At 42.9% G+C, this 24,783-nt stretch overlaps 1 protein-coding gene across 1 annotated transcript in view; it reads right to left on the reverse strand.

Moving 5' to 3' along the window:
- Nucleotides 1-20,801: 20,801 nt before the first annotated feature.
- ABCD2 (ATP binding cassette subfamily D member 2) overlaps nt 20,802-24,783 on the reverse strand; it is a 35,125-nt gene continuing 31,143 nt past the window's right edge. Inside the window, exons 8-10 of the mRNA XM_063135014.1 lie at nt 23,662-23,746; nt 22,166-22,291; nt 20,802-21,573 (exon numbers count right to left, since the gene is read on the reverse strand). Of these exons, the coding sequence (XP_062991084.1) occupies nt 21,363-21,573; nt 22,166-22,291; nt 23,662-23,746 (422 nt within the window). The 3' untranslated portion in view covers nt 20,802-21,362. The remainder of the gene's footprint in view (nt 21,574-22,165; nt 22,292-23,661; nt 23,747-24,783) is intronic.

Consider the following 24,783-nt stretch of genomic DNA (forward strand, 5'->3'; position numbering starts at 1 on the left):
CCTTCTGCTTAATTCAGGACAGCCACATCTAGCAGAAGCTAACAGAACAAGACGTCTGGGGGAAATACAATCTGTAGAGTGGGCACCCTATACTGTTCTAGAATGAGGCCATTTAACAGGTGCTGTCATCTTTCCTCCAGTTCCCATGACAAATGGGCTTGTTTAGATGTAGCAATCCTGACTTCATAACAATGGTTTATGAATGTGACTGCCCAGCTCTGCTCCCCCTGCATTGGAAAAAGGTGCTTCAGGTGATCAATCAGAATCAGACTCTGAAGTAGAGGAGTTGGTGCCAGAAACAGGCCAGCCTGTACCAATGGGAGAGAAAGCTCTCACGGGCTCTTCACCAGCTGGTGGAGAACTCTCTCCAGAGTTTATCTCATCAAGGGCAGATAATACATAGTGAGAAGTCAACATTCTTCCGAAGGAGAGAGCACGGACAGGTTAGCCGATCCTAGAGTACGCTGCAGACTAAAATGGGCGGAACGAAAGGAAGGCGAGAGAAAGTCGGCCCAGCTCACATTGCGTCAGAAGCCACCTCAGAACTAGTCTCTCTGAAGTTAACGCGTCTTGGGAAAAGGCTTTTCATTCTTCTTGAAAGGATGATTGTCTCGCTTAGTTTGCATAGTTTTGCCTAGGGGAAAGTTCCAAGAGATTAGACTCTCTTCAGGTGGGAAGAGATGTTTATTGCTTAAATAAAGCTTTGTAGTTTACTTAGCAGGCCTCGTTATTGTCTCCCCAAAAGACAGGAGGTTTTGAGAAACACGACAGTGACATTGCACAAAACTAATGCCTGCACACTCCTTCCAAACACTTCCCCTCGTGTAACTGGCTTCAGCACTTCAATCCTAGCTAAAGTAAACCAACTTCCCATTACAGCCAAAGTAGGAAATGGTGGCTTAACGGCAGGTTACAAACTAGAGACTTAGTTCACTCGTAACGGTGGTAAATCATAGGTTATTTAACTCATGATTTGCCACAACACATACCAGGAGTGTGCCACTGTCTGTTTAAATATACAGCCTCTGATGGACCTGAGTGGAGGTTGCTCTGTGATGTCCAAACCCAGACACTATGGGTTAATCGTGGGTTAAACAACCCAAGGTTAATTTACAGTTAATTGTTAGGTTAACTCTGAGTTGTTTGATCCATGATTAACCAATATTGTGCAGGTTCGCAGATCATGGAGCAACTTCCAATCAGCTTCACCAGTGATTGCATATTCAAAATGGCAGCAGCACACACTGCAGTACAATTTGCCATTATATCCCAACAGACCCAGTATCTGAAACCAGTTTGATCCTGGTTTCAGATCCAGTGCCAGTTCCAGATTTTGGATGTTCCTTGGGCAAGACACCCTCAATGGTCCCTGTCCCTCGGTGAGTCTGCCTTCTCACCAGTATTGCCACCAGCTCTTATTGCTCCTCCTCCTGTTTCTCATCATTGCTGCCACTTGCTTGCCCGACAGGCAGACAGCCAGTGAGCAAGGAGGCAGTGGCATCGGGTTAACATGCTCCCTACCTTGCTTCTCGGCAAGTGTTTTCCTTCCTCAAGTTACTTCCTCTTTCCAAAGAGAAAGTACCCAATGAGCATGAGGCCCATTGAGTCCGCTGCTCTAATGGCGCTGCTTCTCCTGCACACAGCAGGAGAGAGCAGCAATTCCAAGTTTAAAAATACATCAGACTTAATGAGGGTGTTTTTTTTGTCGTGCAAGGAAGGCCAGAAGGGGTGGAAGGCACGCAGGAAGCAGACGACGTCATGTGAGGGACCTGAGCAAACTCCGTAAGTGCCCAGTAATGAGCGTGCAATAAAACGCTCATCGGATGGAGCTTTTAGTTTAAAACAGGTTACCTGTGCTACTTATGGGCATTGTAAACCAGCCAACACACTTAAAAGAATGGTATTTCTCATAATCCGTCTTTTGACTACTCTTAAGTACAGTTGGTAATCTGGGCTTCCCATTAGACAAATAGGACAGATGTCCTGGGATCATCATCTAGAAGGGATGTCAATCAACTAGCTGCTGAATGCCACCGCTGCCACTCACAGTGGTAACGCAGCGTCATGTGTGGGGCAGGTAAAGGGGAGGGGCCGGGTCATGACTGGCACAGAAGGGAGGAGATGTTCTGTGGTTTAGGGCTAACCCTTTGCAACAGGATCCTTGGGACTGATAGGTTCTCTAAGGCCTCCACCTGGAAATTGCCAAGAAACAAACACACAGTAAATATGATTTAAGGCAGGGCAGCTGCAGAACTAGTAAAGCTCCATTGTGGTTTCAACCACTGCCAAGACGTGCATGATCAGCCCAGGTGAGGAGGGTGGGGGAAGTAAACTGAAGAGCAGATAAACAAGAAACACACATTCCTCCACCAGAGGCACCAAGAGGTTTGCTAGAAACACCGTGCAGTAAGGGGCCAGGGCTGTGTGTGGCCATCTCATAGCAGGATTTCAAGCTATAAACCTGATTCTTTTTTTTTTCCATTGCCAGGGCATTGTACAATGTGGAAGGTTACTTTTCTGTAGATGCTTAATTCTTCTATGCCAGCCTTCCTCCATACATTTTTTATAAGACTGCAACTCCCAGCATTCCTGTCCATTGGCCATGTTGGCTGGGGCTGATGGGAGTTGAAGTTCAAAAAATCTGAAGGTTACCAGGTTGGGGAAGCCTGTTCTATGCTGAGAATGGAAGAGTTCTGTACCCTTTTCTCCACTTCAAAGCGTTGGACAATCGCTTACAGTTTTTAACTGTTTGTAAACCGCCCAGAGAGCTTCGGCTGTGGGGTGGTATATAAATGTAATAAACAAATAAATAAAAATAAATACAATCACTGATTCTTGAAAGAATCTTTGTTAACTTTGCATTTAGATCTGTATTTTAGCTGTGTTGCTTTACATCTGTTATTGTATTTTAAAATTCTGCATTGCTTCTAGGTTTTATTTTGGTTTGTGCTTTTATAGTGTAGTTTAAAACTTTTACAATTTATAGTGTATTTTATGATGTATTTGGTGATTTAAATTGTTGTGAACTGCCCAGAGAGCTTCAGCTGTTGGGCAGTATAGAAATGTAATAAATAAATAAATAAATAAATATTCATAGGATGCAGCTAGACCTGTACTAGGTTGTTTCAGTCTAGTTTGTAGATGGCGGATCTATGTATGAATTCTCTTGCTGCCTTACAAAGGTAAGTTTGTCTCAGAAATAAATATAGGGGTGTTCCTCCCAGAAATCTACACAAACATAATTTGATTACAGAAAAATAATTTTTCAAACATTGTTGGAGGGCTACTTCCGAAGAAGGAAGAAGGAAGGAAGGAAGGAAGGAAGGGAAAGGGGGAGAAGGGGAAGGGGGAGAAGGAGAAGAAGAAGAAAAAGAAGAAGAAGAAGAAGATTCTCTTGTTCAGAGTGCTGCTCTGGAAACTACTGTAGTGTGGCACTTAAAGGTTGCATTCAATGTTAGTATAACTTAAAGTCCCATTCGTTCCATAGATCTATTGTAAAAGTGTAAAAGGCAAGCTTTCTTCTACATCACAGGGGTAGCCAGAGGGTCCAAAGTCAGTTTTGGAAAATCTTCATTCCTGTAGTGGGTGGGGCCAAAAGCAAAAGGGTGGGGCCACAATATGCAAATACCAGCAAATACCTGCCTGTAACTAAGCTTTAGGGGAGGTATTTCAACTATTTAGAATGTGGCGGGGGGACATAAAAGCTGGGAAACTACCAAACAATCAGTGGTTGGGGGGCAAGAAGGTGTGGCCATTTGTACAGTCCCAGAGATCCATATTGGGACTCTATGGGTCTGCGTTTCAACAGCCCTCCTTCTACATAGAATAATGAATTAGGTTTAATCTGTATTAAGGTTTATGATCTCTGCCCTCCCAACAGATGGCTTCTTGTTAATCCCTTGTAATCTGAGGGAACTGTCCTTCCTGCAATATATTGATTACGACAATCAGAATGGAAAAAAATATCAAAAGCTCAGCTGCAGCAAGTGTCTAGATAATGAGATTGGCCCAGTAAATTAGCAATGGGAAGAGAAACTTTTCTTTTCTTTTTTAGTATGTAGGGAAAAGCTTGACTTCATTGCTTCCAATGTTCTTCTCTGTCAATCCTGATTCATTGCCTCACAAGTGAACCTGTATGAAACAATTGTGTCTTCTGTCACTTTTGATGGGGCAATCAAAGCTTTGCTATAGGAGAGAAAAAGAATAATCCCTGTGCTAAACTCTATTTATTATTCAGTGTTTCCATTGCCATTTTTGTTGCATTTTATTAGTGGGGCCTATCTGACTGGGCAAGGGTTTACTGTTACTTTAAAGATGCTTTTTTTGTAGATATTACATCAATACTTTATGTAGTTAGAACAAGTCGCAATAGTATAAAGGAGCAGTTCCATGCATGTTGAGACAGAAGAAATTCCCCAGCATAGCTGGTTGGGGGATGCTGAGAATTGTAGGACTTTCTTCTGTCTAAACATGTATAGGATTCTGCCTTTAAAATGTAAATGGTGTTTTCCACAACTATTGTAATGTGTAGAACTGCTCTGATCCTTTTTGTCCTTTGTAATGCAGATAAATGAAGAAGTCCCTAATAAACCTAGAGCCCTTCTCAACCAATGCACATCAGCCTGCCATATGGTGCCCATATAAATGTAGATTAAGGCAGTAGTAGAATTCCCTGTAATATGATTATGGTATATAAATAGGCTAGCCAGAGACTGGAACAGCACCATTCATATTAGCCATGGCTAATATGTTTGTTATCAATTGTGTCACATCCTCTAATCAGGGCACTGTAAATGTTTGATGGAGTTCTTCATGTTGGAAAGTCTGGTGTGACTTACAGCAGAGTTGCTTTATACAAAGAAAGTGTGGTAACACAACACTTGTATTAGAGAAAATAAAGGCAGATTAAAGCCAGTTTAAAATATGTTCAAAACAACTACTTTATTAGTGCGTTTATATACATCGTTGAAGAAGGGCATCTAACACTGTTTATCTACAAGCACCCCCTAAAGCTTGGTGAATTAGTATAGGTAAGGAAAGGCATGAAATATAGGTAAAGTAAGGCATCCCTTTCCTCAGGGATGATGGGATTATTTGGTAAAGATGAATCTTGTTAGAAAGTAAACTAGCAAAGCAAAAAGGCAAAGCAGAATAAGCATTTACCAGTCCCACATGCACACCGGCTATCTTATAACAATAAAAGATCACATCCTTCTTTGGTGAAGAAAAGGTAAAATGATTTTACTCACAACATGTTTGCATATAAACTGCAGGTACAGCATAGTGTTTCAAAAAGAGTTTGTTTAGTCTATTTTGTATTCTATTATACAGGCAGGAGTGAGAGAGCAAACACAAGTGCTTCCAGAATGGAGGAGGTGCAGGGGGAGGAAGGGGAGGTGCAAAAGGAAGGAATCCCAGGAAACCATACTATAGACTATAGAGATGCTGAGGCTAGCTGTGGTTAAAATTCCCACAAACTAATTGCAATACTGTCTTCTTATAGTTACTTGCAGATGAGATTGCAATATTCCCAACAAGGGAGAGAGTGCATGTTGCTTGTTGCAAAGGCAAAGAGAAAGAGAAAGGGATAGGAAAAAGGAACCAATCAAGTCACAGGACAATAAGGGGGATAAACAAGACAAGCGGCTGTTGATGCAACATGTTCTCTATTGCTTCCTAGTGTCTGGAAGTATGCAGAGTTGTTCCTCTTATCTAACACTTGATAAAGAAGAACCCTGCTCTGTCTGAGCTTGAGGATTAAAGAAAGCTCACATAAACATTAGACTTATAATGAACACACTGTATGTATTTATGTTTTTTAATAAATACTCCCACCATTTTCCCTATGGCTCAAAGCTACATCCCATTTCAAATTAGTTATTTATTTATTTATTTTTAAAAAAACGTAATAAAAACGTGGGTACAATCCAGCCAAAATCTGATTGATTCCAATGGGGAAAATGTAAACAAATACATTCCACTGAAATCAGTAGGTATTACATGTGCTTAACAATGTGCCCATAACGTTTTTAAAAAAAATACAATTAAAATAAGAGATGCTCATTTAGAATTATCTATCCTGTCAGACTTGTACTGCCACATACTGTAGCTTTAATCATCATTATCCAAATGCCTTTTGGAACAGGGATGTTTTATGCTTCTTGTAAAGAAGGGAAGTACAACCACAAACCCCATTTAGCTGATCATTCTGCAGCCTCAGGGCCAATACAGTAAAAGCGCTGCTCTTAACAGATGTTGTTCCAATTCAGCCTTTTCCTACTCCCTGCCCTCCAGATGTTCTGGACTATAATTCCCATCATCTCCAGACAATTTGTTGTAAACCGCCCAGAGAGCTTCGGCTGTGGGGCGGTATATAAATGTAAATAAATAAATAAATAAATAAATAAATGCCCATGCTGGGTGGTGATGAGAGTTGTAGTCCAACACTTCTGGAGGGCACCAGCTTAGAAAAGGCTCCTCTAACTTTACCCAGACAAAGCTTCCAGAATAGAAGGGCTGTCTATATGTTGTCTTTGCCCCCCCACCCTCCCCGGGTGTCTCCTAATCTGCTCTGTGCTGGTTATATGATGCAGCCACCGATTCCGAGCTGCCCCGGGGCAAAGAGCTGAAGATGCAGAGCAGAAAAGTCAGGAACTTATCCCAACTTTTCCTGCCTCAGTGAGAGCAGAGCGGTTCTTCCCCATCTGTCCGCGCTCAGGCGCTGCTCTGGGGGTGTTCCTGGATGGAAGGTGACTTGCCATTGGTTGCTGGAAACTGCGGGAGGGGCAGGCCTGGTGAGTCTAATGGCTGCCAGAAAGCCCACGCTGCCTGCCTTCATCTAAATATACTGTATATATATGGGGGGATGCGCTCTGGCCCAACCCCAATGTCCCTGCCCCACGCCTATTCTATGCCCTCTATTTAGGGTGACCATATGAAAAGGAGGAGAGGGTTCCTGTATCTTTAACAGTTGTGTAGTAAAGGGAATTTGTATTCATGCAACACCTGTTGAAATTCCCTCTTCATCACCACAGTTAACGCTGCAGGAGCCCTGCCCTCTTTTGTATCTGGTCACGCTAGGCAAGGCTCCTACAGCTTTAACTGTGGTGATGAAGAGGGAATTTCACCTGGTGTTGCATGAATACAAATGACACCTGCTGAAATCCCCTTTTCTACGCAATGGTTAAAGATACAGGAGCCCTGTCCTCCTTTCCATAGGGTCACCCTATCTCCATCCTGTCCACATTGAGGATGAAGGTCAGAAGGAGCTTCTAGGCATGTCCAGTTGAATGCTCTTAGAATATTTTCAATCACAAATCCTGATGTACATGGGGAGGACTCTAAGCATGTACAGCAGAATCTCCCTTCAGACTTTCACACCCAATGCATGAAGGTCAAGGGTGGAAGGGGCAGGGCTGGAGCACATACCTGCATCCCAGCCTCTGCTACACAGTTTGTGCCCTCAGGTATTATTTGGAACATGTGAATACATGAGTACGGCTCATATGGAAAAATAAAAATTCCATGAACCAGCCCAAGTCACATGCAAATAAAATGCATAGGGCCCGCCACACCTAGATCCTGGACAAATAGTTTTCCAATTATCCATGAACACATTATTCAAATGAAGTAAGAAAATAGTTGTGCTTCTCCAACATATGACACATTTCCACAGTGCATCTGCATTTTGAAACTGCTTGCTGGCTCTGACTTGAGCTTACTCTTCCATGTAAGAAATATATTATTTGGGAATGTAGCTAAGCATAAGAGAGACATTTTGCAGTACAGATACACACACACACATACACACACAAAACAATGAGCTCATAACATCACCAGGCAGGACTGATGAGGAAACAGCACGATTTTCTTTACTGCTGTTATAATATTAGACAACCAATAAATGAGGCCTTGATCTCCGCTGCCTCAGGAACATGTCTTGCGACATAAGAAGCAGTTGGGAGGGTATCCTCATTAGAAAGTTTAGTTTTGGTTTTAAATTAATAAGGCTTAGACTAAATGACTGAGCTCATTAATATCCTTTGATGTGTGAGAAAAGAGACATGAAGCCAGAAATGTCCCTTAAAGGATGAATTCATAAACAGCTGTGCTTGTTTAGTAAGGACATGGCTTTCCACAACTTGGTGCCCTCTAGATGTGTTGAACTACAATTCCCAGCATCCCTGAGCCAGCCATGCTGGGAGCTGTAGTCCAACAGATCTGGAAGGCACCAGGTTGGAGAAGACTGGGACATATCTCAGGGGCAATATGGCTTTGGGCCTGTTCAGACAACACACTAAGCCATGGTTAGGCCACTAACTCTTTTGCAGCAAATGGTTAGTGAGCATGTTTAAACCATGGTTAGGAGTGCTTCACATGACATACTGAAAATGCTTAACCACCATGGCTTAGTGTGTTGTCTGAACAGGGTCTACAGATCTTACCTTTACAGTGTCCTGACAACTGAAAGTACTGCTGAGCAAAGCTCTTCCAAAAAGGTCTCCAAAAATATTGCAATACTCGTTTCAGAGGGCAGGGGCATGTGGATCCTGAGATGAGGGAACCAGGCAGAAGAGGGGCTCAAGGCTAGCACAGGGTCTGATAGGTGAGATGGAGATGGGAGGAATGGGAACTGACTGGGCATCATCATGACTGAGGAAGGAGGCTAAGAAGCAGCAAGAGGAGGAAGAGGAAGCATGGAATCACTGGATAGGTACAGCATATAAAGCAGAAGGTGGGACAGGAGGGGGAACAAGAAGAGAAGGAAGACACTGGGCAGTAGAAAGACGCTGAAGAGTGGGAGTGTACTGAGCCATGTGCAGGGGAATGGCTTGATTGGTGCCTGAGTGCCAATTGGGCCCAAGAGCAGAGCCATAGGTTATGGAGCAAAGGTAGACAGCTATATCCAGATAGAGAAATCTAGCTGAGAATCACACCTTGCTCAAGGACTTCACTGGAGACACAACCCAGAGCCTAAACAATAAGGGCTAGGAGGGCACTGGCTGACAACTAGCTACCGAGCGCACTCAAGTTGTTATTCTTGGCTTATAAGGCCCATAGCAGCTCAGGACCAAGTTACCTGAGAGTCCGCCTTCTCCTATACAGGCTGCCCCAGACTCTACATTCTAAGAGGGAGGACTTGCATACTTTGTCATGACCCAATGAAGTTTGTGCAGAGGAGGGCCTTCTCAATTGTGGCATCTGCCATGTGGAATTATCTCCCCATGGGGATTGGGTGAGCTTCTAATGTGAAGTGTTTCTGAAGAACTGAAGACATACTTGTTTGCAAGCATCTCCCCAACTGCTAGATATCCCTGACCATCAGCTACCCCTTGCTATCTTAATGAGAGGTTATTATTTCTATCATTAGGTCATTGTTTTAATTACTGGTTTTATTGTATTTTGTTATGATTTTATTTTATAAACTGCTTTGGGCTTTATTATTTTTTAAAAAAATGAAAAGAGGTTTAGAAATTCCCTGAAATAAATAAACGAAATAAATAAGGGTGGCTCTAAACCAACTCCATGGTGTACGATTGCTGATTCACTATTGAGGCAAAAGATCTTGTGTTGGATTTCATTGTGTTGGCCTTCTCTGTTATGGACCAGGCACCCCATAGACCTCTATGATGCAGAGTTACCGCCAGCCAGCCTGGAAACCTCAGTAGTAGCTAACCCAGATCCAAATGTAGTAATGAGAAAATATAACCAGTTGGACCCAGTGTTGTCGATATCAAGTTACAACATGTGGGCCGGGCAGCCAAACTTCATCAGTTTTGACACAGTTGAAAACTGATTTGAGCTTTAAATCAAAGCTTAGTCATGGTTCAGCCAGTCACACAACATTCAGATGTCAGAGTTAACATCATTGTATAACTTTGATTCCACTTTTAAATGGCAGGTTTAAACTGATAAGTGCTTATAGTGAGTACGAGGAAATCATTATGAGGAGACTGAATATATTTTCTTACCTAGTGAACTTTGATGCCAGAGTTCACACAGGGTTGCAGCCAACTATTTTGCCTTCCTATTCATTACTTATGCCTCAGGTTCTGTATCACGCTTTTTGTTCCATAAACACACAATTTCATTTCTGTTGTAAGTGATGCATTTCAGATATACACTACAACCGCATTATGCCCACAGCTTCTGATTCAGCAAGTGATGCCCACGCAGCAACCTGCTTCCTGATCTATACTGGAGCACCAATATCGTCACCCGCTCTTCTTATTTGGCTTCACTTATTTCCTGGAGGTAACATTGCTCAGGTGTAATTGCTCTGTAGCATGAAACATGACCTGTTGGATCAGGACTTGTGTAAGTAGAAGGACTTTTTCCTCTAAACCAACTTTCTGTTTTAAGAAGCTGGCTGTTATACATCTGTTTGTGGAACAAACAGTGAGGCTTGTTTCCAACAAGGCACACCTGCTTAATCTCCAAACTTTGCCATGTATATTTGCAGCAGCCATCTTCAGGAGAGCAGAATTGGTGTGAACACCTGGTTTACTACAAGCCTATACAAGAAGCAGCAGGACTCTTCTGTATCTAATGAGGCATCAGGAACACCTGCTCTGAAAGTGCACTTCCTTCCACAGCTTTGTGTAGAATCTGCCTGTCATAGTATCTTTTTCCAAACAGTTTATTTCTGGGTGTGTCGACAGTTAAGTATGAAACACAGCAAGTGAGAAAGTTTTATCAGATGTTTTAAAATGAAACTCTGAAGGATTCAAGTGTTATCCCAGAATTCAAACAGTATCACTGGTTACCTTATAAGTAACCACAGATAATATCAGTATATTTTACATGCAAAGCTTCTCTAAATCATCATCATCATCATCTTGTCTCTGCACCCTGCTGCTGCCATTTTGGGGTCAGTGTGGGTTGTTTGCCTCAACTCCTTCCTCATTCATGGGTGGCCTTGGGGGAAATTGCCATCTCTTAGCCTCACCTAATTCAGTTTTGCCACGCCTGTTTTGCGGTGGTGTGATCCTCAGGAGCAAGGTTGTTAATTATTGATCTGAATTAATCTTCTATATGTGTTGACACACTTTACAGGGGCCTGTTCCTGAGGCACAAGAAAGCAACTGTCCATATTCGGATACTGAGAAGATGGCAGTGATTAGTGGGGAGGTATCTGCTGACTGCCTTTTACACCTGCCAGTACTTGGAAATCCAAAAAGAGGCAACTTGATGCCTCTTTTCCACCTAGACGATAGGCTATACAAATCTATGGTGAGGCCACACTTAGAATACTGTGTACAGTTCTGGTCACCACACCTAAAAAAATAAATTATAGAGCTGGAAAAAGTGCAGAAAAAGGCAACTAAAACTATCAAGGGGCTGAAGCAACTCCCCCATGAGGGAAGGTTACATCAACTGGGGATGTTTAGCTTGGAAAAACGGAGGCTAAGGGGAGACCTGATAGAGGTGTACAAAATTATGCATGGTGTGGAGAATGTGGATAGGGAGACATTTTTCTGCTTCTCGCATAATACTGGAACTCGTTGTCATCCGATGAACCAGATTGGTGGGAGACTCAGGACAAATAAAAGGAAGTAATTCTTCACACCGCTCATAATTAAACTATGGAATTCACTACAAGATGTAGTGATGGCTATAAATTTGGATTACTTTAAAAGGGGGTTGGATAAATTCTTGTATCTCCAGTATCCAAGGCAGTAAGTACCAGTTGCTGGGAAATATTGGTGGGAAGGTGATGTTGCATCGTGTCCTGCTTTGTTGGTCCCTGGCAAACAGCTGGTTGGCCCCTGTGTGAACAGAGTGCTGGACTAGATGGACTCTTGGCCTGATCCAGCATGGCGCTTCTTATGTTCTTATGCTCCTACCTAATGCGGTAAATGAAGGAAAACAACACTGTCAGATGTTTCCAGATCTGATTCCTTCAGATCACATTCCTGAAAGAATGTGTTCAAACACTTAAAACTGTTTCATATTGCCATATTTTAAAGCTAAGTAGTAGGCTGAACCAGGGCTGGCCAGCAGTGCTAGAGGGCCGAACTGAGTGTAGCAGGCAGCTTGCTCTACAGTCCCGAAGTTAGCCTGCTCCCCTTGGGTGTGGACGGAGATACTGTCCCATTACCAGTGTTGAAATAAGACTCGACTACCAATTCAGTCAGCTTCTAGGTGGAATGGACTTTGGAGTGGGCTGCCATTTTGTCTTTTCCCTCAGGCAGCAAACTCTCTTGGACCAGCCCCGCTAAAGTAATTTGTTCTCGTCAGTTTGTATACTTTATTGAGGCACATTAGTACATAAAGCACATTGGACACTCGGGAAACGCTATATAAATGCTAATAGTAGCAGCAGCACATTCCATCAGGGGTTCATTAGGTCCCCTCTTTGCATAGCTTCAGGAAAGCTCCGAATTATTTTCACTTACAGTCCCATAATCTGTGGACTGAAGTTTTTATCAGTGTAATGTTTTTATAGTGGGCTACAGTATTTTATGTATATTTATTTATTGCCTATTTGTATACTTTTGTATGGTTTTTATCCTGTATGCTGCCTTAAAGGCAGCTGAAAAATAATTTAAAATAAATAAATAAATAGATGATGATGATGATGATGATGATGATGATGATGATGTTTGAAGGGCTGATCTTGACTTCTTTCATTTTAATTTAATGAATGTCATTTTTGTTGTTAATCATTCAGATTCTGCCAGTGGTACAATACATTTGTTGCAGCATTTTGTTTTTTGTGATTATTGCTTTTTACAAGTGACTGTTACATGTCACTGGTTTTGGCTATGAGATTTTTAGTGGGTAGCTGGATGCAAACTCACATTTAAAAAGGTATTCCCTGCTGGGTATTTCTCTGAACAGCTCTTGGCTAGGGGTCAGCAAAGAGCTGTCTAACCATAGCCCACAATATTGTGAAACTTACCTCTTCACTTTCAACAATTTAGAAAGCATATAGAGCAGTCTTCAGGATTACAGAGCAGGACAGGCTGAGCTGATGTTCTTGTGTCATGCCCACAAACCTCATCAAACCTGTTTAGCCGTTATCCTGTTTCTCAAGTGATTAATAAACATGGCAGTGTCAAAGTAAAATACAACATAATTTATTTAATGCTGAAATAGATTACAGCCTTAATAAAGCAAATTTATTGCTTCAAAACCTGTCTTCTTTTCAAGAGTGTTAATAAAACCAGAACAAAACCAAAAGTTGATGTTGCAATTCATTCCTCCCAACCTTTATAAACAGGCAAATGTAGTAATTCTATGTTATTTTATATGTCTTCATAAATTTAGAAAGCTTTTAAACACATGCACTACGATAGTTCTGATTGCTTGAAAGCTCAAATGTATTTAATCAAGTCGGGGGAGAAACAGGAATAATTATTACAATTTCCCCAACACAATCTGTTTGGTGCCCTGGTTATTTGGATGCAATTCCTACTGATCTGAATGAGACTGTTAAAACAGTAAAGTAGGATCATGCTTCAAAAGAGCTTTTAAAAGTCTCAAAACTTACTAGTTTAATAATTGGCATTGCTTAAACATCAAACAAATATGAGAAAAATGTAATTGGAAAAAAACCATCCCAACTAATGAATGCATTTGTTTTCTTTTAAGGTCATATAAAAATAGCAGTTCTTCCCATTGTACCTGTTCTACATTTCTCACCACATCTCCAGATATAACTCAATGAGGAACATTTTTTCCATTTGCACTCTGTTCACCCCCAACCTCAAACCTTTCAACATTTGTAAAATAGAGGTCTCCTTTCACAATGGGCCCACTGCCAGAGATTATTCAGATGGATTTTGTGAGTAGGGTCCATCACAAGCTTGTTCCAGAGTCAGCCATGATTGTACAAGAAACCCCAAGCTATCATAGCAAGAGGGTGGGCAACCAGCAACCTAAGGGCCAAGTGCGGATTTCAGCTTAATTTCAAAAGCCCTCTGACAAGAATGATATGTCTGTTCCCAGCAGCCTCCTCAGTGGAAAGAAAAGGAAAAATGGAAGAGAGGGGGGGGGGGTTGCAGGAAGAGAGAGAAAAGGGAGTTGTCGCACACACTTTTGATTCTGGCCTTACTCACTGCTAGCTTTGGCCCTGGCCACTGCTAGCATGTGGCCTTCAACAGATTACCCCTAAGGAAATGAACCCCTCAACAGGGCAATGATTGCTCTAGTGCAAGCAGAAGGGGCATAGCACAGTTGCAGCACCCTTCTTTTGCATGCACAACATCTCAGGCCCTGACATCTCCAGGTAGGGCTGGAGAGAATTCCATCCTGAAACCCTGGAGAGCCACTACTAGGCAGGAGACAATACTGAGCTAGATGGACCAAGAGACTGACTCAGGATAAGGCAGCTTCCAACTTCTGCTAGTTTCCTCACCCACACTGCTGCAGTTCCCTGTGTCTTGGCAGTCATCATCCTTGAGGGTCTTCCGACCTTTAGGAGCAACTTTGGGGGAGGGAGTGTAAGAAAAAGAGGAGGAGGAAAGCTCCATCTCATAAGTGAAACTCCACTCCTAGTTCTTAGGAGCTTAGTCAAAAATCTCGGATCGTGTGCAATACGAAATTTGTGGACCAACATCAGCTACAGCTGTGCAACTTGTGGCCCTCCAAATGTTTTGGCCTATAACTCCCATCAGCCCTAGCCAGCACAGCCAGTGGTGAGAGATGATGGGAAGTGTAGGCTAAAATTATGTTACCCACCCCTGAACTACAGCATTGCAAAGGATCCTACAGTACACCTCTCAGTTAATGCAGCGCAGCTGCGCAGGACAGAAAAATGTCTTGACTCATCCCAAGAAAATGGCTGCTCTTTTCCTGAGATTATTACACTTGCCATTCAGTTTTGCCCCTAATGAAATTCAAGGACAATGTGTTCTGGAGAGTCCTGCACGGAGGTAAAAAAAAGGGGGAAAGGGAAGAATTTAGGTGATATATTCCTCAGGGTGGTTTTAACACAGTCATCTCTTTGATTCATGGAACATACTAGACATTAATTTACCTCAGATTTTTCAGTAGTAGTATACTATACAACAAGCATCACAGCTAACTAGTAGCCCCAGTTTATCGTTAATGTTTTCACATATTGACTCTCTCTTGTGACATAGAAACATAAGGAAACCATCACCTACCCACTCTTCAGCCAATATTCACTGTGGCTGACTCAGGAATAATGTCCTAGGATGGGGTGGGGAACTTGTGGCTTTCCAGATGTTGTGATACTCCAACTCTCATCGGCCCCAGCAGCCATGATCAATGGGCAGGGATTACAGGAGTTGTCATTTATCAACATCTGGAGGGCCACAGGTACCCTACCTCCATTTTAGGGTTTCCACTATGCTAAGGCATCTGTTGTCCTGTTTATTCAATTGAAAAGAAAAATGTATCTCACATCACTATGGTCCATTTCAGATAGCTGGCAATTAAGAATATACTAGAAGCTCATGCATTCTCCTTCTTTCTTGCAAGAACATTCAGCAAACCATAAACAGTTACTACTAAGTGCAATAAGCTTTTAAAATAATGTGAACTGTGGTTGGTTGTAAAGATTCTCTTTTCTTTTCTTTCAAACTTTTATATCCAATCCTTCAAAAAAAGTTAAAGGTAGCTCCAAAAAATAAATAAATAAATACTCTCACACTCTTTCCCTCTCTCTCTTATACACACACACACACTGCAACACAAAACATCATTACTTAAAAGAAGAAACAACAGTAAAAACTCATCAACCAAAATTCACTAAAGCTACAAACAACCGAAGGCTTTCCTAAAATGTTGGTGGCAGACAACTATCAAGGAAAAGGCAAGGCAGATCTCTCTGGGCCGGGAATTGCAAAGTCCTGGGTGTGAAGGCCCCCTTTTTTATGAACCGAATTTTGTGAACCCCCAGAGAGCTTCGGCTATTGGGCGGTATAAAAATGTAATAAATAAATAAATAAATAGACCAATAAATGCTACTTGAGACGGACTTGTCTTCACATGGGTTGGAGTAGCTCTTAGTTTGATACTGCATAGCCTTCACAGATGTCAGAATTGGACATATTGTGTCCGCCCCATCTGAATGAAGCCATGCCCACTGACATCCCTAAACATGGTCCCTGCTATGGTGTACACTGATAGCCCTCTGAGAGAAGGGTTGGCCCACTCCTGGCTCCCGGGGGGTGGGACTACCCCACAGCAAGGGTAAGGAGGCAACAGCATAACTCTGTTGCTTGGACTACTTCTCATTGACTTCAAACTGCATCAACTGCAAAGCTAGGCACTAGTTAGGGAAGCGTGCTGGGACCAAAAAAAGAAAGAAAAAAAGACAGCTGGCACATTTTGAGAATGTCTTTTTATCGGGAAAGTCTTATTAACTTTCAAACAATGCTTAGAACTGCCTGATAAAGAGACACCCTCAAAATGCCAGGAACAATAAACATTGGTGCAGCTGTCTTCCTTATCTTAGTTTTGTCATTTACACATCTATTTTCTGCTTGCGGGTTTCCTGTGGGTAGCCGATCGGCCACTGAGTGGACTAGTTGAGCCTCGACCTGGTCCAGGACAACTCTTCCTTACGTTCTTATTGCTCTTGTTTTTGTTAGGGAAGTCCACCACCTAGTGACTGAAGTTGGTACTGTAGGATTCAAGCACGTTCAAATTTATTAAGGCACAATCCATGGCTGGCTGAAGTATGCTGAGCTGCAAGCTGTGGGGCTTTTTTTTCTGTCTAAACAGGCACAGGATTGTGCTGTAATGCATTTTAACAACCAAATATCCCTGACATGCTCACTCCTAGCGTTCCCTTAGTTTGCAGGCCAAATTTCAACCATCTAAAGTCTATAGTCTTGAAGACATTTCTATTATTATTATTATTATTATTATTATTATTATTATTATTATTATTGAAAATTACACAGCCCAGGGATCCCTCAAGTGGCTTAGGAGATCAAAATATTTTAAAAAAATACATGTTTAAAAACAATTGGAACTTTGGTTCTGCCAGTAAAAATGAAACACTGAACTGTAACAAATGCAATCATGCGGGCAGGAGGAGAGGAAAGGAACCCATGAGACCGTGGTCACATACTATGGAGACTAGACAGTGCAACTTCTGAAAGGAGCCTGGTTGTGTTCTCAGCAAAAGCCAGATGCTTGCAGCAAGACTGTCGTTATCTTTTAAAATTAGCTTCACCATCTTTTTCTTTCTTTCTTTCTTTTTTCTTTTTTTGGCAATTCTGTTCAGATGTCTACTTTTGAAATAAATGAAATTTTGTGGATGAACATTATTACCATATTATTTATACAGTACCATCAATGGACATACCACTTTATATAGCCCTGACTCTCTCTAAATTGAACACTTTCTCCTCTGTATCCACATGGGTGAAAAATTCTAATTTGCCCCTGGCAACATGGAATGGCCCATTTACTTGAACCACCTACTGACCTGTAACTTTTAACAATCAAGGGACTTTTCTACTCAAATGCCTTTCTGTACGCTCATGACTTGCCATTCACAGAAGTTAGTAGATCCTTTACATGACATCGTCAACCTCCAGGACATCTCCTGCGCTTCCCCCCTTTATCCCGCTTTCAAAAAGATCAGAGATAACACAAAAAGGGATGTGCTATAAAGATAGTGCCATCTAGCGGCTGCGAATTGAAACACACAGAAACATATATAACTTGCAGAGGAAGGGCTTTCCTCAATTCTAACCATGTGTCCACCATGTAAGGAATCCCATTGTAATCCTGCAAAGAAACTGAAAACAGAAAACCCCCAGTAAAGTTGTTGGGTTTTTGCTTGATGTAGAACAGGAATGGGGCACACGCAGCCCACCCATATGTTGTTGGACTGCAACTTCCAGCATCGCTTACAATTGGCTATGCTGGCTAGGGCTGATAGGAGGTGTAGTCCAATGACATCTGGAAGGGCACATTCCCCACCAGTGTTCTGGCATGTTCCCACTCCTCTCTCTTTGGCACGGCCTGAGTGCCATAACTGTATGATGGGCAAAAAATCCAAATGCAGAGTTTTCCCCTAGAATGGATTCAGGGATACACATCAAAATGGGGCAAGAATACCTCTTTATTTCCCTGGCATGCAGTGGTTAATGGCAAAACCTTTTACTTGAATGGAAATCTAAATAGAAATCAACAGGCCTTGATTCCAAGTTAATGGGTTTAGGATTAGGCTATTAATGTAAATTATACATAGTTTGGGGAGATTGGAATATGCAAGACGAAGCTCATCTCCCAGTTTATTTATTTTTTGGAGCTACCTCTGTCTTGAGATAATAGGGCAGTTACCTCAAGCAAAAAAACCCACAACCCCACAGGTGAGGGGGAGAGAATGATGCAGCAGGTATCTCTGCTTAGGCTCAGCATAGCGTATGCCATCAATGGAACTCATGGGGTGCCATGGGAGCACCTCTCTCTAGACCTGTGATGCAGTAGGCAGAGTTTGCCAGGGCCTTTTTAAAGATAACACAACAGGTCCGTAAAAGGGACTAGGAGAAAAATACAACCTTCTGACTTCATCCATACCATTGCAATACAGAGTGCAGATGTACACAACCCTCAGCAAAAGAGAGAAAGCATCCTCCAAATTTCTGCTTTGTGGCATATTTGCCATTGATGCACATCACGTGCCTCATCTGGCTGTCGTTTTGTTATTTCCTAGGAAAATACAACTACTGACATGCATGCGTTATCAGTTGTAGTACAGGAGATAATTTTTACATGGATTAAAGTAACTGTTCCCCCCCCCCTCCACTTTCGTTTTTAATTTTTGTTTCATGCGCCTACATACTCACCGCAGTCCTGCCTTTGCGATGCTCCATGCCTGGGTAACGTGCCCATTTGCTGTACACAACAGGCATATCATATGCACGTGGCAGCTAGGTGGAAGAGCATATTCTACTTGCTGGCCTTGAAGCAAGACTCTGTTGAGATAATCTAGCCACAATGTAGCTTCCCAGGAGCGAAATACATTCATCATCTCATTAGGATCTACTGTAAGGTATAGTGATTGATCTGACACACACACACACACACACACACACACACACACACACACACACACACTGCATTTCTTGTTGACTTTTCAGGGTTCAAACCAGTGCTGAGCCGAAACGGACGATCGTGCTTTTTATGCCACTGCCCACTAACCCCGTGGAACAAGCCCTGCTTTTTCAGTAGTGGGTTATTATTACTGTTGCATCTCTTTGCAAACAGGGGTGGAACTGGCCCTGGTCAAGTCCTGCAGGACCAAGGTCAGCAGGTGGCATCTTCAGGCACAGTGGTGTAGTGCAGCCAGGACAAATGGGGACAGTGCCGGCACTTTTTGATTAGCCATCTGACACCCACCTCGGGATACCCTGTTCCCTCGGAGTTTAGCTGCAATCTTCACAGTAGCTGGCTGGGGGGTGGAGGGGGGGGCAAATTTCCCTCACAACGATATATTGTTTCCGTTTTAACTCAAATTTATTTGTTCAGAGAGGAATGATCAATGAGCTAGGCTAGCGGGGTGGGGTGGTAACCTGAAAGACCTGGTCTGGATGGAGATGAAAACTGCTAGAACCGGTTTGTTGATATGGATCAACACAGCTTGCCTGCAACTTTGGTCACGGAATTATGGGCTCAAGTTACAGGAAGCCAGGTTCCAGCTGGACATCAGGAAAAACATCCTGACTGTTAGAGCAGTACGACAATGGAACCAGTTACCTAGGGAGGTTGTGGGCACTCCCACACTGGAGGCATTCAAGATGCAACTGAAGATACCTGTCAGGTATACTTTAATGTAGAGTCCTGCATTGAGCAGGGGGTTGGACTCAATGACCTTTGATTCTATGACTCTCCTTGGAGGTATGGCTACAGGGACTATCATGATGAACACCTACGCTACACCGCTATTGAGGCATCTACCAGAGCCCCAGCAAGGTCCTCTGTGGACTGCTGTCCTGAGTAGTCAACCCCCACCCCTTTAAAAAGCCATACAGGGGAGCAGCTTTTGCTCACCACCTTTTTTTCCAACTATGTCCTGGAGGTGGAGTCGTTATTCTGAAGCATTGCAGTTGCTTGCTGGGCCATTGTGGCCAAGATAAGCCCCATAGGGCTTCCACAAATGCAAGGGGGACACCACCAGATGCAATTTTGCCTAGGGGCGCTCTTAAGTAGCTGGGACAGAATGTGGCTGAACTTCTGGATGCCCTTTGGAATGCAGATCCACTCAAAGTAATGCCCTACAGCGGATGATATCCACAATTGCATGTGTGGCTGCCTTGCAATGGCAGAGGAGAGGCTGCATTTGGAACCATTAGGGATATTCGCTCTCCACCTGCTCCGCCCTGCCTGGGGCCTTTAGAAGGAGCTGTGGCCTGGGAACCATTGCTGTGCTTAGAACCGTCCAGGTGAGCTTTACCACCTGCTCCCCCCCCCCCCATCCCCACCTCATATCCTTATAAGGAGCTGCTCTCTTTGTATGACAGAGACCCTTTGGGGTTTGCCACTGCTCTTTTTTTGAGTTTTGGGAGTCTTTTATTTTTAGGCAGGGGGAAGGATGCATTTGGTTTTTAGCTTTAAAGAGGTTATGGAGATATTGTTGTCTTAAACTTTTGAAAGATGTATTTTATTGTTTGAATTTTGTATTTGCATCCGTCCGTCCCCTTCATGAGCCACTTTGGGGGCCTTTTTTGGCTAAAAGGCGGCATAGAAATAAACTATAGCATGACATTTGGTTTCATATCTAATGCACACCCACAGCCCCATTTTATCCTAAAGATTTAGTGCATAACGATGCAAAACTAGAGCAGGAATGGGACAAAAATCTTGCTGCACAGAGCTGGCAAGCAATAAATCTAGGGAGCTTGAGCCCAGTAAATATGTTCCGTCTTCCCCACATTTAGAGTCAGGGTGATGGGAGGGCTCTGTTTGTGCTCAGCCATGTGTCCAGCTCTGATTTGCTCTGGAGTGTTGTAACGTCACAGTATTCACCATGTGATCCCTGACTGTTCGGGACCACAAAGTGAATCACAAAGAAGTTCTAAAGTTGGCATCAAAGCAGCTGCGTATCAGGAGTGGGAACAGGCATGAACAAAGTGGAAGATCACGAAGTAGGAGGTTTTGCAACAGGCTTGTAGCACCCCTTCAAGAACCCAGTTTGTCCTACTGAAAATGAACCCTCACTGAAATTTCGCCGCAGCATGCGTTTGACTACTTTCTTCCTTAACACTACAAGGCTGAAGGCTTTCTGAAGCATTTAGTTGGCTGCCAATTATGTTTCCTTACACTCTAAGCTAATCACAGAACATGCAAACCGTAGTGTCTCAGAAATCAAAGTGCATTGGAAACTTAAAAAAAAAAATGGGGTGTGTGTGTCGGAATATAAACTAAAACATTTATTCCTCTTTATCCATTGTTTTAAGCACGGAGTCTTCCCCTAAGATTTTGCAAAGTTCATTCAGTCTCTGTTGCATTTTTGGCATTCCTGCAAGCTGGGATTCTAGTCTCTGTTTTTCCTCACTGAGGGTTAAGCGGATAGCAGTGTCCAACTGTTCAAAGCGCCAGCCTCCTTCCCCATCAAACTGTAGCAAGTGTGTGTGGTACTTCCTGCAGGACAAGAAAAGAAACACTGAGAAATTGAGTGATGGGATTTGGAACAATCACAGGAATGCCTACTGGGACACCAGAAACAAGAGCTTCCTTAGAGCCAGTTTGGAAGTTCATTTCGGGAAATGTGAGCAGCTGCAAGAATTACACCTTTTTTGAAAACTACGGAAATATCCCAGGGAGGATTATCAAGGAGCTAGTCAGGGAAGCAATCTCATCTGACTACTTCTTTCCCTTATATTACTCCTGCTTCCCTCTATGTGGAGAAATCAGATGATTATCTATTAATCAGTGCTAAAGGCTTTTTCCTATCTATTGAGGCAAAGATAGATTATCTTAGAAATGTAAGCCCTGTGGGAACATTCTCCTCCATGTGACTGGGACTGTGCTGCTTACTAGCTATGCCCCTGCATGGAGTGGAAAAACCTCTATAACGGGGTCCCTGCTTGTAAGGTTCTCTCTGTGACAGGGAACCCTGTGCAATTACAAATGTGAGGAGGAAACCAAAAAGGGCTCTTGACTTACCTGGCACAACCCACGTCCATTACCTGGTGGCAGGCTAAAAGAAAGCGAGGCCCACTTAAAGACTCACCAAAGAGATGGTCTGTGAGTTATTGAAAGCAAGGATATGCCAGCTCCTTTTGCAGCCTGGAATATCTTTCCTTCGACATCAATGCTGACAGCACTTGTACATTCATCCAGCAATGCATATTTGGGCCTTAGAATTAAGTACAAAAGCAAATAGTTATTCATTTACTATTTGGAGTAACACAGCATCTCTCCTCAATGGATGCAGGGCAAAAGGGGGGGGGGTGAGTCAGGGAAACAAGTGCAGCTGCAATGCTCATACTCAGGCCAGCATACTGTCACATCCCCCACGGGATCCCCCAGATGTGCACTGGAAGTACTCAGGTCAGAGTGATTATCTCAGTTATATCAAACAGAATACAAATAGACCAATTTTGGAGTCCTGGAAGGTTGCCCAAGGTAGCCTCCAAAGCTAAACAGAGAGGTTAGACTATACACTCCTGTATTAGATATTCAAGAACATTCAAGCTGCGTGTGCCCACCATGACACCCTGGATCTGAACTTGAGACCGGCTTTGCCCAGGTTGCTATGAAATGCAATGGTGAATGTTTGCGCTTGTAGGCGCCATGAGCAAAGCAGAACTTCCTTTATATCAGGGGTAGTGAACCTAAGGCCTGTGGTCCAAATCTGGCTAACCTGGGGTTCCCATCCAGCCCTCTGGGGTTCCCCAGAAGCCCCCACCCCTTCCCCTGGCCCCACCCCCTTTTCCAGACGTCTGAGAGTTTTGTGGCTTCCTGGCTTTTGCACAGTTTTCCCCCATTCTAAAAGCTTAAAATGTCCCTTCGACCCTGTTCAGGCAACACACTAAGCCACGGTGCTTAAGCACTTTGAGCTAAACATTATGGCTTAGCATGTCATGTGAACCATTCCTAACCATGGTGGCTATATAACCATGGTTTAAATGCGCTCACTAACCACTTGCTGCAAAAGGGTTAGCAGCCTAACCATGGCTTAGTGTGTCGTCTGAACAGGGACTTCCAAGGCTTAGTTACTGACAGTGAGAGCTTTAAGCTAAAATATGCTACTACTTTTGGTATGTTGGGCCTACCCCATTTTGCCTTTGGTTCCATCAACCACTGGAATGCAGACCCTCTGAAATTGAATTCGGCCCTTGAGCTGAGAGGTTCAGCTTTATACATTATTCACTCTCTCTCTCTCTTACTCCCCTGAGCAATAGCAATACATTCTATCCATGTCTAAGGCTGAATGAGTACATTTTTCTGCCTGAGGTGAAAGTCAATTCCTCATACAGAAGCCAACCGGACTGACAGTTGATACCAACGCTGGTGATGGAACAGCATCCTCCACAGCACCTGAAGGCAGCAGAACAACTTAAGGGGCTCAGGGTAAACTGTGAGGGACTCACAGCTCTGTCCAACACTTCCCCACCTCTCTGTACCCTCAGCATTCGAAGCCTGAAATGACTGACTCATTCTGTTAGGTCTGTCCCTGTCCATTCTATCCATACTATTGCTTCAAAACCTATTTATTAGACTTACTTGTGGTAAAACATTCGAGCCATGCCCATCCTCTGCTTTTCTCCTCCAGACAGGACGTCTTTCCAGTCTGTCACAGCATCCCATCCTTCAAAGAGACATAAGAAAAATGCAACTGTTTTAACTTCCTTTTCTTTCTTTTTTAACCCTTTCCCCTCCCTTTTGACTTTGTAAAATCAAATTAAGTAACAGATAGACAACTTTGTATGAAACTGTTATACTTTTTTGTATTTTCATATGTTTGGATTCTTCTTGTTTTAATTATAAAAATAAAGATTTATTTATTTTTAAAAGGCAAACACAACAAATAATAACATAACAAACTATTACATATAACTATTAATATTTCAGGCAAATGCCCAGTAACATGCCAACAGAGGCCCCTAAACCATGCTGTTTAACTACAAAATGATTAATGGAATGCATTAAGGTTAATTAGGGTGGCCCTATGGAAAGGAGGACAGGGCTCCTGTATCTTTAACAATTGTAGAGAAAAGGGAATTTCAGCAGGTGTCATTTGTATGCATGCAGCCCTGGTGAAATTCCCTCTTCATCACAACAGTTAAAGGTGTAAGAGCCCCACCTTCTTTTGTATCTGGTCAAGTAGGCAGGGCTCCTGCAGCATACAATGCAGTTTTATCTATACTCTGAATTATTTCAGAAATGTAAATGCAACACTTTTTCTCTCACATGTATGTACTGAGAAACTGTGTGGTATAGAGCAAGGCTGAGTAGACTTTAAGCTTGCAGGATCTACCTTGTTTTTTACTACAACCATGAGGGCCATCAAGACTTTTGCAAAGAGTAGCTGAGGGGCCGTTTACCTACTTTGTCATTTGAGTCAGGCCTTCCTCAACCCGATGCCCTCCAGAGGTGTTTTGGACTATAAATAGCTGGCTGGAGATGATATGATTTGTAGTTCAACATCTGGAGGGCACCAGGTTGGGGAAGTCTGCCTTGAGCCATACATAGGCATAACCTGTATATACAAGTACAAATCTATATCTGACAGGGCTGGGCCAAGACATTTTGCTGCCTGAGACAAAAAACAAGATGGCGCCCCCTCTCTCCTGTTCTATGTACAAAAAGCTGACTGCACTGTTTCTTCAACACTGACAATGGAAC

This window comes from Elgaria multicarinata, chromosome 9 (assembly GCF_023053635.1).
Source record: "Elgaria multicarinata webbii isolate HBS135686 ecotype San Diego chromosome 9, rElgMul1.1.pri, whole genome shotgun sequence".
Classification (NCBI taxonomy): domain Eukaryota; kingdom Metazoa; phylum Chordata; class Lepidosauria; order Squamata; family Anguidae; genus Elgaria; species Elgaria multicarinata.